The sequence below is a fragment of the Lepisosteus platostomus genome, chromosome 6 (assembly GCF_059453375.1).
Source record: "Lepisosteus platostomus isolate fLepPlt1 chromosome 6, fLepPlt1.hap1, whole genome shotgun sequence".
Taxonomy (NCBI): domain Eukaryota; kingdom Metazoa; phylum Chordata; class Actinopteri; order Semionotiformes; family Lepisosteidae; genus Lepisosteus; species Lepisosteus platostomus.
Window position 1 is genome coordinate 20,762,317 of NC_142616.1, and position 16,245 is coordinate 20,778,561.

The following is a 16,245-nucleotide window of genomic DNA, read 5'->3' on the forward strand; positions in this document are numbered from 1 at the left end:
ACTGCCATCATAGACCGCAACGAAACTGCCTTTTTCTGATTAACTACTATAGTAGTATGATTCAGAAATTTAAGTAGTTCCTCCAGTAGATTGTATACTATAATATGGCAAATATAATATATATATAAATATTATAACCTGAATTAATTTTTCACAGAATGAAACCCTCCAAAATGAACAATCTCATAAGTGAAAATAAATCTTTGCAGACTGCATGAACACCATTAGTCTAATGATTCTGCGCCAAGCAAATAGCTTCCTTCAATCTAAGACATAAATAAGCTCTTTTCCTTCTAATTTTTAGAATACATTTTTTATCATCTTGGATTCGGAAAGTGGCGCAATTTTGTGTTGCCAAAATAAGAGGCTGGAGGGCAAAGTGGTAGAAAAAGGAATGAAATGACAACGCACCGGGCCAGTTATGTATGGATAACATTTATGAGAAAATCATGAGGCTAGCTCCCTAATGCAAAAAGAGGTCCACTCAGGGTGTCTGAGTTGTGAGTGGCAGACAATCAAGCTGAACTCGGGAGAAATGTAACGGCAACAGTAACCCCAAATGGCCAGTCATTGCTGCTGACCATAAGGTTACCAAGCATTCTTCCTGCTGTGTTTTACCTGAGGAGTGCTGGGTGGTAGAAATGTAGTGGGTCATGCTTTAAATACATTATCAAGGAAGTAATACTAAGTATATGGAAAACACACTCAGTCAGTTGTTATACTACTCCTAGAAATAAAACAAGGCAAACGTTCAAAACTCTTAGGTGGTAAAACATTTCTATACCATAAATAAACTTGCTTTATATCATCTATTGGATCAGATTTATGTAAAATGAAGTATGCATCTTCAGCCTAGGAGGAGGTTGCCTACATCCTCAAGGGAGCTCTACATAATGAAGAGTACATCCAGACCCCACCATACGGGTTAAAGATGTCAGCAGCATCCGACAGCAGTGAAAGTTAGGTCTAATCAGTGTTTCTAATTCAAAATGTCTTGGGGCTTTTTTCACAGTCTCACTTTTAGAAAGCCTGTTTACTGTTATTCATGGCTGTAAGTTATTTAACCATTGATTACACCCCAGCCAGAGTAATCAGAGAGAGCAGTTTATAAATGATGTCAATCAGGCTAACAGGGTAAATATTCTGGACGCTATCTGAAAGCAGGCAGGAAGAATACATCCCCTAATAGAAAATGATTGCAACACCGACTCGTTACATTCTTGCTGGGCTTGTTTATGATGGTTTAAAATAGCAGGTCTGCCATTTAAAAGCCTGCTGTGAGAATAAACAGTGTGTCCTGTCGGTGATGTGAATGTCACCATACCAAAATATCTATATACTGTGCTAAGGACTATTTTGATACTTAATATCTGATACCGCTTGACTGAGTTTATAAAGAGTAAAAAAAGTTTTTCTTCTCCATAAACTGCATTTACTAAACACTCTGCCCCATCACTCTATGTTTTTCACTGTTGCTCTCTCTTGTATGTAAAAAATAATCAATTGCCACTTGATAGGCAGGTGTAACTAATGAGACAGGCAGGCCTGTATGCTGTCTATCAAAGAGATGAGCTAACAACAGATAAAAATGTTACTGTGGTAGTCAGCATAAATATAATACATGTTTACCCTTTTCATTCTGTAACGGAATTCAGCATTCTGATCATTGTATTTTCTTGTCCTCAGATGGATTAAGTTTTTACAGCTCAACATTGCTTTCATTTTATTTGATAAGAAAAACTGACAGGGAATTGAAATGTATTAGGGTGAAAATACCACAAACTGGTTGACACCATTTTTGTAAATCCTATATATATATATTTTAAAGAGTAATAAATAAGGTCTTCAGAGAACAAAGAACTATGATGCAATGTGCAAAAAAGCAGGTTCAAAATGCATTCTTCCATTCTATTCTGTTATAGTCTATTATGAAGAGATTCCTGAAAAGACAACTAGCAAACAAAATGAAGTTTCAAATGAGATCCCCTTCATGCCACATTTTTAATGTTCTTGTTTTCTAACACTAAATATGGTTCTTACAAGGAGATCTACAAATAATGTTATTCGCTGGCTAATTCTGATGACACGCAGATAGACAAGTGCTTCATCAGGAGTGTTGAAAAAGAGAAAAGAGTCCAGCAGGACACTGTGAGAGGGAAGGCAAAGCTGACCTGTGATGATCAGGCACTCATTGTGATCGAGAGCTTCAGTGAAAAGCCGAGAGACAATGAGTTCTGGGTTAATCATAAATCGAATTTCTTCTTGTACCAGACCAGACCCTGTCACACCCCCTCCAACAAAACGGTTTGCAAAGTCCACCTGAAAGAAAGCAGGTAATAGCGTATTAGTACTAACACAATTAAAATAAAACATTAACTTCTGGAAATATATTTTTTTAAAAGTAATAAATTACTGATTTTTGCTGCTCAAAGTACCATTTTTTTTCTAGAGCTGACAATGTTAGCAGACACTTCTGTAACTTTACAAACATCTTAATAGACTTCCGGAATAAGTCTTAGCAAAGTTATCATTTACCAAATTATTTCAAGAAGCAACCTTATTAAGTTTTTAACAGGTAAATGATTAGAACCCATGAAAAATGTCACATATCTGCAATTTACATCTAATCCCATCCAATTGTATACGTACTGACATATGATCTGTTCCCAGTCAAGTAAAATACTTGTATTTTTGCCTGTACTATACTGACAGCTGGGAAAAAGAATGAACTAATTATTGCATTTGGGGCTTTTTTCTAAATATATGTCTATAATGAAACATTTTCATTAAATCAATTTGCATTAATCCAAAACTCATACTATTCCACTTGTTTAAAAAAATGAATTCTACCCTCTGCAGCTTTATGGCAACACTGATGTAATGTTGTAGCAGTAGTACAGTAGCTGTAACATATGGCACAGTACTCCTGGAAGAAACAAAGCAGTGCATTGCAGAAAGCAGGAAGCCATGATTACAGCATCCACCTGCATATTTGCTAAAGGGTGGCAATAGCCAATGAAGGGATTTTAAAGCTACTGTCACCACATTATAATTGGTAAATCACCAGGAACTAATGTAAGGACCTGATCCAGAAAAAGGCAAATACTGTTTTTCAATAACCCAATTTAATTTGTTATGTTTTTCCTATTTTATCTATCTGTTAAGAATTAAAAATGTAATATGAATATTAACAGGCTGTATGCTGCCTTGCGCCCTTTGCTTGCCAGAATGGGCTCTGGCCCATCCTGAATTGGTAGAAGCGGTTAGAAAGTGGATGGATGGATATGAATATTTACAATACTAAGTGAAAATGAATAACTTTATAGAAGTGCTTTCATTCTACTTGATGCTATACAGTAAAATTTCTGAAATACTTGCTAAAGACATTCTAAAACAATCATTTACCAATGTATTGTAGGTTACTTGGACAAAGATACATAAGACATCTATTTTCTGGGCATGGCAAAATATTAGATGTTAAATGTTAATTATTGTATAGAAAATAAATTGTATTTTATATAGTGCCTTTTATTATCATATCAAGACACTTTATAATAATCCAAAAGATACAGACGTACAAAATAATACATTCAATCAAACAGAATTAAAAGCAAGAGTATAAAAGTGATTTTAAGATAGATTCTGAAACAAGCTGGAAAATCACTTGGATTAACAGAACAGAAAGCATCTCTGTATTAGAAAGCATCTTCTCCCACTATTAGGAACTCCGATTTGGGAACTGGAAGAAGGCCAGTGTTCAAATGGTAAAATTATGTGCAAATCTATAGGAATTTTCACTGATGTGTGCAACCCCTTAAAAGTTAACCCAAGTATTTTTAATTTTATTCTGAAATCTAAAGGGAGCCAGTGCAAGGGAGATAAAACAGGTGAATATATGTTCACATATTTTAGTCTTATTTAAGATTTGAGCAGCTTGGTTCTGAAGATGGTACAGCTTCTTAAGAGTGTCTTTCAGTCTTCTAAGAGTTCAGATAGAAAAGGGTTTTTGCATCCATTTTTAACGTCATCTAAGCAGTGTGACAAGGCAAACAGTGGATGATTAGCAGAATTTCTATCAACATAGAAAGGACAACTAATGCCACACCTATGAAAAATCTGACCCAATGGTGACAAACAGACAGTTCAAAATAATTAAATAAATAACAATGTCTGATTTGAACAAACTATTTTTATCAGTGAGATAAGATTTAAATCGCACCAAAGCAGTTCCAATAATATCAACAATTCTCTCTGATCTATTCAGTGTGAAAGTATGATCAACAGTATCAAAGGCAGCACTGAGACCCAACAGGACATGGATGGACAGAAAATCAGGAACCCTAGTTCAGCACAGTATAGTAACTGGGACAAGAGCACACATTAGTATATCTGCATCTTTGTGATCATTAAAAATAAAGTGTCTATGTTCAGCATTGTACAGCAGCATGCTATTGCAATGAAACCTCCTCAGAACCCACATGCTCACTGCTTTATGGAGAATTTTAACTTTGTTCGGCAACTCTACATTTTGTAACTTTTTTTTTTAATTTTAGAGAACAAAACAAAACCATTTTACATATGAACAACCATTATTGAGCCTTACATCACAGGCACAAATTCCTGTTTGTTCCCCTAGTTTTTTACAATTATATAACTTTTTAACAAAACTATATACATTCAAAAGAAGGAAGATGTATATATTTATGAATATGAAAAGGGAGGAGACTATATAAATGTATCTTATTAAATTTCAGTTATTTTGTATCTCAACAAAATCTGACCTTAAAGGTTTAATGTACTGAACCCATCTAGACCAATATTTGACAAATTTTACATTTTGTAACTTCTGAATTATAAAAATCCTACATGTCAACAATAACTCTAAATGTGAGCTACTTTGAAAAAGCACTGGTTATGATTATTAGTATAATATTAATAATAACTCCCAATTTTTGCAAACTACCAAAATCACAGCAGGAAGGTCGGTAACAGGTTCCCTCCCTGGGGAAAAGGTGCCTGTAGCTTCGATAATTGAAAACAAGGATTAAATTATACTAACCGTTTCTATTTAAAAGGAAATGTTTCTAGACATTGAAACAGGTAACCAACAGTGAAGAGAAGCAAACATCAAAGCAAAGCAGTTCAATTCAACCAGCAAATGTCAGTCACAATGCTGTCACACCACAGTGATTCCTACTATGCAGGAAAAAAAGGAGCACTGAACAAAAAAACAAACAAAAAACATCGCCAGCAGGCCTTCACAGAACTGTTTTAGTGTTTTGCACTTTTGACAGCTACATTTGTAGTTCCTTCAATCACACAGATTTGATGGGAAGGAGATGAAGTGCCTGAGGATCACTCTGTTAAGTGCACTGCCCTTGTCTCAAGCCCACCTGTACTCTCCCAGGCAGTGCCTGTACTTCGATGCCTGGGGGAAGGGCTGAAGGGATTATAAGAACAGCTACGACCCACCCCACAACCAGCAGGAAGTGCATTACACACATTCCATAGACGCCATTTTCCGTAAGCCATCTTTTTCTCTCAGAAAACTGGAAAGTCTTCAAATTTAAAGCATCCTTTTCCTCCCAGTTTCTCCATGAATGTCCTACCAAGTTGAGTGCTTAGTTCTGGATTTGTGTCTTGACCGGCAGCCAAATCTAACTATTTTGCATGCATGTACACACACAAGCGGACTCTGTTTATGAATGAGTGACAAAACAAAATTAGCTTGATCAAGAATTTTGTTGTCCAAACAAGTAATACATTTCGCCCTTAATGAGCCAAGAGCCATATGACTGCAACAAAAGAGGAAAAAAAAAACCTTAAGCTATTTACACTATATAAAGTGGCAACGATCTGGAGTTTAGTCTAAGTAATACAGTGGAACCCTTTCATATCCTGTTCTCTAGGCTGTCAGTTTTGGCTCATTGGCCTGCCGACTCTTCCTAAACTCGAAAAAAAAAAAATACGGCAGCAAGTGGCAGGCTGCCAGCTGATCCGGCTGAACTGGTCACTCAGCTCTGGGGCAACCAGGCGGCATTTCAAGCGGGCTGACAAACTGTCAGCTCATCCCCTGGCACTAGAGCATCCGTCAATCCAGAACTCCATTTCCAGCCCAGAGGGTGCCTCGAGCTGCTCATGTGTACACATCATCTGTCAGATTTTTGTAACAAGAGGAAAACAAAGGTGAAAGGGAAAAAAAAAGGAGTCTGAGGCGGACAGCGGCTGCTCGCTCTGACAGCTAATGCAGCCTGGTGTGCACATACTCTGCATGAAGAACGTGGAGTTGCATTCCCAATAGAGCCTCCTTGCGATCCGACAGCCCATTTTGGAAATCAAATTTCAGCTAAGCACCATTCACAAAATAAAGGGATAGTGTTTTTCAGATAGGCTGCATCTCTAAAACCTGACATGTGTACACCAGGTCACTAATAAACACCTTTGTATTCCCCAATACAAAAACCTTTTTCTTTTTGAATGTGTGAATGTGTGTAGGAACTCTTATACAATTTCCTACAGTAAAAGGAATAGGCTTTATGTATTAAGCTTCACTAAAAACTGTGAATTTGCACATCAATTTTGGACTTCTGAGTTATTCCACACAAGCTACAATATACAGTATGCCCGGGTAAAATGTGGTCTGTTAATAACGTTTGCTAGCCTTGATATTGATAGTGCAGTGCTTGTTGTATGAACAGTCCCAAGTTGTTTATGATATGTTATGATATTTATATCAATTAATGCAAAGATTGAATCTAAACAATAGATTTGCAGTTTCCACAGAAAGAATGCTTACCTGAAGCATTCCGATGCCTTGATTCTCAATAGTACCTTTACAAGCAATGTGAAGCCTGGTAAGGTGATTTTTTGAACTGAAATAGAAAACATAATTATTGTAAACAATCAAGTGAAGAACAATAATTTCATGTCTTGTATTATTTGTGAATTTTCTTTATACTGAAAATGTAGCTGTAATGTATTTCAGATGAGGCTATATTGTGGGTTGGTTTAACATAAAACTAAATTAGTCAACCTTTTTCAGCCAACTCAGACATTTTAAAATTATTCCTGAGTGCCTCATTAACAGAGACAGTCTCAAAACAGAAATACCTGGATAGAAAAAGGCATCTTCAAAAATACATTTGGCCTGCCACTGGTCAGCCTAATGTAATGTCAGCTCTCAGCGTTTCTTTTACTGGCTGCTTTCAATGTTTTACCTTCTGAATAACTTTGGTGGTATGCCTTCAAGGCCCCAGATTTCATTCATTAAGTACTCCCCTATGACAGCGAAATTCACAGTAGTTTCTTAAAGAAAGTAATCTCTTGGAATGCACAGAGCATAATAGCTGCCTGTTCAGATTTCCATCATATAAACTACCTGAATAATTCTTGTTTTGGAAAGAGCAAACAAGGCCAAGATGTATAAAAATAAGCTGTCAAAAGATTTGTGGTCCATTTAATTTGATAAATGTAAGACAATTAAAATTGTGGATTTCCATTCTCCAAAGTGATAATCTGAATATATGTATATATTTATATGCTTTTAATTTTGCCAGTGAAATGCTCATACTTTCAGAACATCAATGATAAGCACCTAATCTCTTTTATGAGTGTGGATCTCTTTTTTAGAAAAAGCAGTTATCCAAATTATACTGTTACAGTCAACCTAGCAGGCTCACAAATACTAAAAACTGGTTTGATGAAACTCAGTAATAATTATATCATTATACAAAGTAAAACAACTTTCATTACCATAATCACTAACAAATAACAGAAGAGCTTTAGAGCTTTGACTAAGGTGGAAAGATTGTGCTAAGCATTTTATTAATTGGTCTCTACATAAAAATATATTTATACTTTGATGAAATTATAGTTTACCTTTCCCATTTTGGAAAATTGGTCACACTTTGTCTCGTGAATGTTACTAGGCCAGGAGGTGCTGAAAAGAGAAATAAGTGCTAAATGAGCATTTAAAATCTTGGTTTCCTCTGTCAGCTTATATAGAAGCTGCAAGGCAGACACACAGAAATCTAATAGAAGATATAAAAATAGAAGGACAGAAAGTTAGACAGTAAAAGAGTATTTGTCTTTTCTCCAAAAACTGTACATCTCTTTGAAACCTACTTTTTGTTGTGACTCGTCTGAAATAGCACAGTAGAGTCTTGAGCTTTTCAATCTTCTTGCGTGCAGAGCCCTCAAACAACCTAAAAAATATTTTTAAAAATATAAGTTTAATTTAAATATTTTCACCCTATTTGGGTAAAACACACAATTTTTTTAAAGGATTTACAGTTTTAAATTACAAAAAATGTAGACTATAGGGAAAGTTCTGAACCCAGGAACCTTCTATTACACTGGGAAATAAAATGTATTGTTCTTCCCACTGCACAGTGGTCACAGAGATGTTATTTTATACAAATATACAAATATATTTATACAAATATATCTAGATGCTTTGTTTTTAAAGAAGAAATGCAAATATCGTCTTAAAAAGATCTGTACTTTTTTGGGTACTGTGTACGTGTCCTACATCAGCTTCGGCCAAATGAGCTCAGCTTTTAAAGTTTGATCAGAATTACTTATCTTGCTGTACTGATTTCAATGTTTATATAAAAGTGCTTTAATACAGCAAAAGAGCAGCCTGAGGCTTATCATCACAAAGAAGAGATCATGTGCCACTTCACAGCACTTACATAAAGAGCAGAGAAAACAGGTTTCTCTCCCTGGAGGACCTTTCACAAAATGGGAGATCCGTTTTATAGCTGTACCTCAGGAGGTGAATGTTGTCTCCTGATTGCGACAGAGGGTGGTATACAGTATACAGTAACATGAAGCAGCTATTTATACAGCCTGAACTGTTAGGTTGTCAAGCTAATCACAGAACTCCATTCAAAGTTTTCTTCTGCCCTACCAACACGGAGCATTGTTCTCAAAATACATTTAATAAAAAAATGAATTCACAGAATGAAGCCTGATGCATTAAAAGGCCTTCAGGGAAAAAAACTCATTTATTAAAGTCGATTCCTGCGTGTAGTTTTTTTTCCTGTAGAACCAATCTCGTGTTACTCAGCTATGCCATGTATCCCTGAAGGCAACCTGTCTTTGACATAAGATAGCCTTTGGGATGAGTGTTAGCTTTTTAGTAAGAAAACAAATTGTTGGCCTTTGGGAGAAAAATATAATTATATAACTACGACTACGTTCCATCAGGGGTATTAGAAGAGGGAAATATTCTATTTTTTTACCTTTTTCTATTTTTTGATGTTATCAAACACAAGAAACAATTTAAAATTACAGGAGTATTTAAGATTGTTTTACTCAAATATGTCAAAACAAAAGGCTTGTGTTAGAAACGCAACAAAAACATTCTCATTCATAACTTAAAATCTGCACTGTCAGAAATCAAACTGTATAGAAAATATTTAGCTTCTTTTCACCAAGAAAACATTCAAGTGTCTTTAAACTTGTAAAATCAAAACTGTAACTGCTGTTCTGATGCGTGACATCACAAATATAAACAATGTTAAAAATAATCTAATATTTTTCTTTAAGAAAAAATACAATCAGATCCCAACTATTGTATATGAACAGAATGACATTTAAAACTTTGGATTAAACTGGGCATCGAGCCACAGTTTCTAAATTTCTCAAATGGAAATATTATGTACATTAAGAGTAATGTTTCCATAGACGTTTTCTTTTATTTGTTAACTAAATCCTTATTTTTTTAAGTGTAACCCCTTTATCACAACAGCACTCTGCAAATTGCACAAGACTGCACTGTGGTATGAAGAAACTAAACACTAGCAATTGCTAAGTACAGATTATAGTACAGGAAACTACATATAGTGTGTACCAAGTGTCTAATGCTGCATTCTTTCTGTTTTCTGATTGATTTTAAAAGTAGAATAAATCTCAAAATTGTAATACTTGTAAGCAATATATTCTCATGTCTAAAAGCCAACTGGACTTTGGCAAGGAAGCAAAAATAAATGCTGACTGCAAGCACAGTTGCAGCCAAAGCAGGACTCTGACCTCCTATTGTCAGAGCTCCTCATCTAAATCGATGATAATCACATTCCGTCTTCCATTTGGTAATCACAACTTGATGCAGACAAGAGATCCTCCACAAACAATGTTTTGTCATATCGAAGATTTTGTTTAAAAGAAATTAAGCAGAAAGGGCATCTCATTACATTAAGTCTATGAAACCAAAGTTTGAAATAAAGGCGTCCTATAGAGATAGCACTCTAACAATTCTAAAGGGAAAATCAGACCTTTTCAAGGACATCTTCACAAATACCATTATCTAATCCTGTATAACCATTACCATTCATCATGTGTGGATGTGTTTTTCCCAAGCATTTAATTGACATTACAAGGTAACATACTGCATATACTGTACAATCCTGTGAACAGCTCCCCAGATTTGGTTACTACGAACCTACTACAGACAATTAGTGGTTACCCAGGGCTAATGCAGAGAATGACAAACCAATAAAATAAGAATAAGCATGTATTGCAATTTTGGTATGACGTGTCTGCTCTGCATGTGAGCACACTTTATAGTTTCCAGTTATTTTCTGCCGACACAATAAGATCTAACTGATGTATCCTGTTGATACTCCAATATAAATGCTTTACTCCTTACACTTACACTTAAGTCCTAATGAAAATTGTTAATTAAATTATGAAAAGAACTTGGACAATACACAATAGTTATGGCTGACCATAGTGATGGGTACTTCTTCATGCTGCAGGTAACCACTTATATATTAACATGGTTCTCATCCTAGTGTATTAAATTAAACCTGATAAGTCACTCTGTAGAAATTCTATTAAGAAATTAATTGGTTCTGTTTCTCAAACTTTATGTCTTACCAATGTAATTTCATCTTGGCTTAATAGCTTTAACTTCATCAGTTTCTTCAAAAATTAAATTGCCAATGATTTTGTTCCCCAAAATCGAATATTCCTGGTTTGTATAGACATAAAAAACAGCTGTGTTGCTGTTCTGGGATCCCCAGCATGATCTGGTTAAAGAAGGTTTAATGAAATGTCTTAACCAGGTCAGTGGTTGGATAGGAGACTCCCAAAGAAAACAATTTCTCTACTAATACTCTAGTATGGTGACAGGACACACTAAACTGTAGGAAGTGCAATTTGCTGGACCAGACATTAAACTGAAGCACTGACTATTCCATCATTGAAGACCATCTTGTCTGACTGCTTCTACAAGTATTTAAGGACTCTCAAGCCACAATTATCCTTAAAATAGGTTCACACTTTCACCCAGGTTTCAAAGATCTACTAATGTCTAAATCTCTTAGGTCATTTACAGAACTAAGCTTTCTACACTTCCACTGTCTCCCATATTTCCATCGCTTTAGATGGAAATATTCCCCATCTCATTTTCTCATTTTCACAATGGCGTTTTTAATGAGCTTCTTACCCTCTGATTCTGGAGGTCTCCCTCACTTACAGTACCTACACATCTATAGATGATACACAGCAGAAACACTTTGTCTTCCTTCTTCTGACTTTTCAGTGTCAGAATTAATCCCTGTTTCTATTCTTGCATTCTTAGTTTGTGTTCTTAGAAGTATGATTCGTGTTCATAAAAAATGAAATATTTTACATGGTAGAATGACTATGTACAGTATTGCTGGCTACATTAAATTCCACTGTACTCAGTTTGTTTCAGTCCAATGTCTAGGAATTTCTAAGGCAAAATTAAATCTGACAATTATCAGCTGTTAACAAGAGCCTTTGCTATTGACTCAAAGGTCAGTGACCTGTGACTTCAAGAATATTGAGCCACATACCATATAAAACAATGATGAATTGAAAAATCTTTAACACTTTTCTTTGAAACATGTCACTAAGATTTCACATAAACAATAAACATTACACATGCATATTAAAAGTAAAGACTTTCATAGACAAGTCTGAATATAATGCTTCTTACATGAAAGAAGAGCTTAAGAAAAATGGGAATTGGGTCACAAAATACTGGGCGATTTGTGCTCTACTTCACACTTATCACCCACTATTACTAAAGACTATGGGTCTGTGTTTTTTATAGTATTGACGTCTGCTTTCATGTCAGAAAACAGATATTGCCTCTGGTTTGATGTGCTTTCTATTTGGTCTTGCTTTGACAACGAATGGAAGGTGGGCATCGGAGAATAAGATCAAAGACATAAAGGATTTATACCACTAAAATCTAATTCCAGGGAGGGGTGTGTAGGCACTATCAGGGATTTGTCACTGTTTTACAATGCAGATAAGTAGGAACAAAATAAACCAACACAGAAATGAATAGATATGCTAACTCAGCATCTACATAACAATACATTATTTTACTATATTCAAGAAAATCACATATCATTGACTTGGTAGCAGAAAGTAAAAAAAACCCGATAATTTCTAGACAGTAGGTCTCCCTCCTGGAAATACATTAAAGACCTGTCAATACTGTATATGGTCTTTGAATCCAGCCTTATTACATCATCTGTGGAGAACACCTGGTTCAAATCTCATTTGACAACTTGACATAATATTGGCACTCTAAAATAATTTAGTCAGGTATTGTTTTACATAGAACAAGAGAAAATGAACTTCAAACTTATTATTAACATAATTTAGTTTGGACAAATAAAAAAAAAGTTTGAATTTAATATGTCATCAATGTTACCAGAAGAAAGTGCAGTTTGATATTCATAACCTGAAATAACAAAACGTCAAGCAATTTGGTTGATAGAGATGGTGGTAATCTTAAACTGGTCAGCAGATGCAGACAAACTCATAAGTATTGAGACTGCAAATAAAAAAGAGCATTTATTGATATTTCTGGCTGTATGCCATTTGGTTTTAGGACCAACTGCCAGGCCACATGGACAAGGAATCTGTAACGTCACTACAATAAATCAAAGGGTTTCTGCATTGGCAGTGGCAATGGCAAAGGAGGAAGGGTGTCAGCATGACAAAAGCTGAAAAAATGGTCTAAAGGACAGTATTTATACTCTTGAGAGACAGTAATTGAGATTTGACCTTCTCTGAAGTTTCGTTATGAACTCAGATTAAAACATTTGCCTGCAGGAATACTTTTGAGGGTCTGAACAAATTTTATGACATAGATGCAGAAAAATACATTTGACTGTCCAAAAAGCTAATGCTTTTGTAGTACATTAATATAAAACAAAATTGGTCAACATTTCATTTTTGCACACAAAAGCTATGTATCTACTTCCCACACCCCCTCCAATTCTGTATAAAGCTACAAATCCTGCACAGGTACAGTACTCAAGGAACAGCACCAGTCAATCCTACTGCAGACACTTCAGGAGAGAGCAACATGAAACACATAATTCAGAATTATCACAAAATTTAAAAAAAAGAATGCCTGCTGGAAGGAAGGCAAAAGTGTACAAAACTAATTGATCAACAGATCTAAATTATTTTTTCTTATTTCATTTTCAAAATATATTCTATACAGTACATATATTCTTATTCATCCCTGTATCATGCAGTTAAGACCAATGCACGAAAACAGATCAAGCATCTGTTTGCTTTCGTTCAAAACACAGTACAACACAAGCCCCTTTGCTTGTGCATATTCATTGAACTCCATATTCGCCATGTGAGCATAGACAGTACCTGTTGAAATTGATTTCTGGGTAATTTGAATACTCAGATTTCTTGGAGTTGCGACGAGGGAATGTGCAGAAGAAGGCATTGGCCAGGAGGCAGGCTATTTGTTCTTGTGACATTGTGATGGAGTGATTCATCTTCTGCTTAAGCAGTGGTATCGGCTGCAAGGGCAAAAAAAAAAAAGGAAGGCAGAGATAATTGGTTTAGCAATTTACCAAACAAGGAAGCAAAATTGCATTTAGCAAATTACAGGGAGTAATTTAGGACCACTACTGGATTCTTAAATCAGCCAGCACCATTAAAGCCAAGGGCCATTTATCTCTGCTGATTGGAGTAAAGGACCTTGTTTAAGGCATTGCAGATTACTAATCAATAAAAAAAGAAAAATAGGCAAAACTGTATTAGGCAGCAGCTCTAAATACCTTTGTGCTGCTTTACTGATTCTCTATCAGAAAGATGTAAGTTTTCATTTACTGGAAGTGCTGCTGATTCTGTTAGAAAACTGAGGCACACAAAATTTCCTACTTCCAAGACAACGTCTGCAGCAAAGATTTGTGGTTGGTAGCTACTCTGGGACTTTTGAAAATGCATATTAAATATACAGCTACACTACTTGGAAGTATATGGTGGGGAGTTTATTTTGACAGTTTTTGATTAATGAGGATGTGAAGCCTGTTTTTTATTATCAGATTTGAAATAAAAGCATTTCTCCTTACTGGGGTAGTCCTTCAACAAGTCTATGATGAATACTGCTGATTATCACAAAAGCCTAAATAAACAACACCGGTCTTCAGTTTACATGATCTAACTTATAAATTAATTTTGAGTGGTTCTTCATATCTATAAAGCTATTAATTACACACAAATGACTCTGGAAGGTCGATAGCACTGGTCATTTCTATACATAAATCAGATGGCTGCTTTACAATTTGATGAAGCCCAGAAAACGGAAGTGAGAGGAACACAGTTTCACATTCAACACATCATTAATCTCTGCTTCTGCTCCTCAGAAGCAGGCAATAAGACTCAAATGAGCCCCAAAGAAGAGAGGTGGCATTTCTATTGATCTCAGTGCAGCTGCTCAATTTTCTGTCTTATTATACCAACACTAGCCCTACTCATTGTCAAATGCCTCAATGTGGCTTCAATTGTAGAACAGGGCTGCTGTTACCACATATCCAATACAGAGTACTGGACACAAAATGCCATTCCAATGAATAAGGCCTTGTTCATAAGGATTTTATCTGATATTCACATGACCTTATTCTTCTGATAAAATGAGGACCCTGACATTTGACAAGAAATGAATACAGTTCATTAGTGGGTTTTATGTATGTGCTATTGCTTTCTTTTATAAAATCTCAAAATGCCAATATGATTACCTCTATCATTTTCTGGGTTGTTTCATATAGGCAATGGGGATAAATAATTAATAAGGATACATTTTAATTATAAAACAAATCACACCCTAAGTTTGTTGAAATCAAAATCCATTTGACAAAAGCAAAAGGCCATAATATCACAGGATATTTAAAGTTAAGTGTCCCTACGTTTTACTTACATTTATTGATAAAATAAATAAAATAATTAATGATACAGTTTAAATTAAACTGATAATAATAAAATGTATTATCTGTTCCTGTATATCACCTGAACTGTATTAACTATTTGTTAAATCGTTAACATTATACGGATTTAACACCTAACATGTAACAAAGCCCACTTTGACCAACTTCATGTCCTTAGAAAACATGTTCATTGCACGCTGAATCATAAATGTCATGTCGGTTTTGCAAAATAAGCTATTAGTCTACAATTGTTTTTAATATATCTTTACAGTGAATTTTCTGTTAGTCTGGCTTCTAATCCCTTCCATGTAAATAGGTGGTAATGTGCATTTTCCCCTCATTGTTTTGCAATTAGCTGGACTGTGTGAAATATGTGAATATCATACAAACAATGAAGTACATTTCAAATACACTTTGCACAAAATCCCTTTAATGTTTCCTGTCAGTGATCCGTAAAGGTCAGAAAAGAAAACAGGAAAAGATACAGGAAGTAGAAGGGGCAGATCTTCAACAGAGGTGAGTCACTCACACGAGAGCTTTTAGTTATTCAATCACTTCTTATCAGGAGGTCAATAAATATACTAACAGAAATGACTATCAGGGTAACTGAAAATTACCACAATAGTTTGTTTCTGAAGAGAAAAGAAAGATTCTGTTTAGTGTAAAAGAAAAGAGTTTTATGGGAAATTGGAGTAAGACAATCACTTGAGCTTTAGAGAGTACCATGCCTTGTCTTATTTCATCAACTCGATATAACAATTTGCACATCTGACAGCTGAACTCAGATTTCTTTGCATGCAGTATTTCTCTGTAATACATTGGTGCTATGGTAATCCAATAATTCACATTCACAAAACAAATTATCAAAAGATAAACACTCTGCAATACTAAATACTTAATTCTGTAGAATATGAGTGGCATCATCTACATTTTTATGAACACAGGAATGCAAACCTTCCAACATACTTCACATTAAAGAAGTCATTGCATTCTTGTTTATAGAATAGCTGACTGCTTTTTTTGT

At 35.1% G+C, this 16,245-nt stretch overlaps 1 protein-coding gene across 2 annotated transcripts in view; it reads right to left on the reverse strand.

Moving 5' to 3' along the window:
• The window catches only part of parga (poly (ADP-ribose) glycohydrolase a), a 53,721-nt gene that overhangs the window by 14,950 nt on the left and 22,526 nt on the right, over positions 1-16,245 (reverse strand). For both annotated transcript variants that reach the window (XM_088634716.1, XM_088634715.1), the window contains exons 10-14: positions 13,660-13,814; positions 8,125-8,204; positions 7,879-7,939; positions 6,797-6,872; positions 2,172-2,319 (exon numbers count right to left, since the gene is read on the reverse strand). In XM_088634716.1, coding sequence (XP_088490842.1) covers positions 2,172-2,319; positions 6,797-6,872; positions 7,879-7,939; positions 8,125-8,204; positions 13,660-13,814 — 520 coding nt within the window. The remainder of the gene's footprint in view (positions 1-2,171; positions 2,320-6,796; positions 6,873-7,878; positions 7,940-8,124; positions 8,205-13,659; positions 13,815-16,245) is intronic.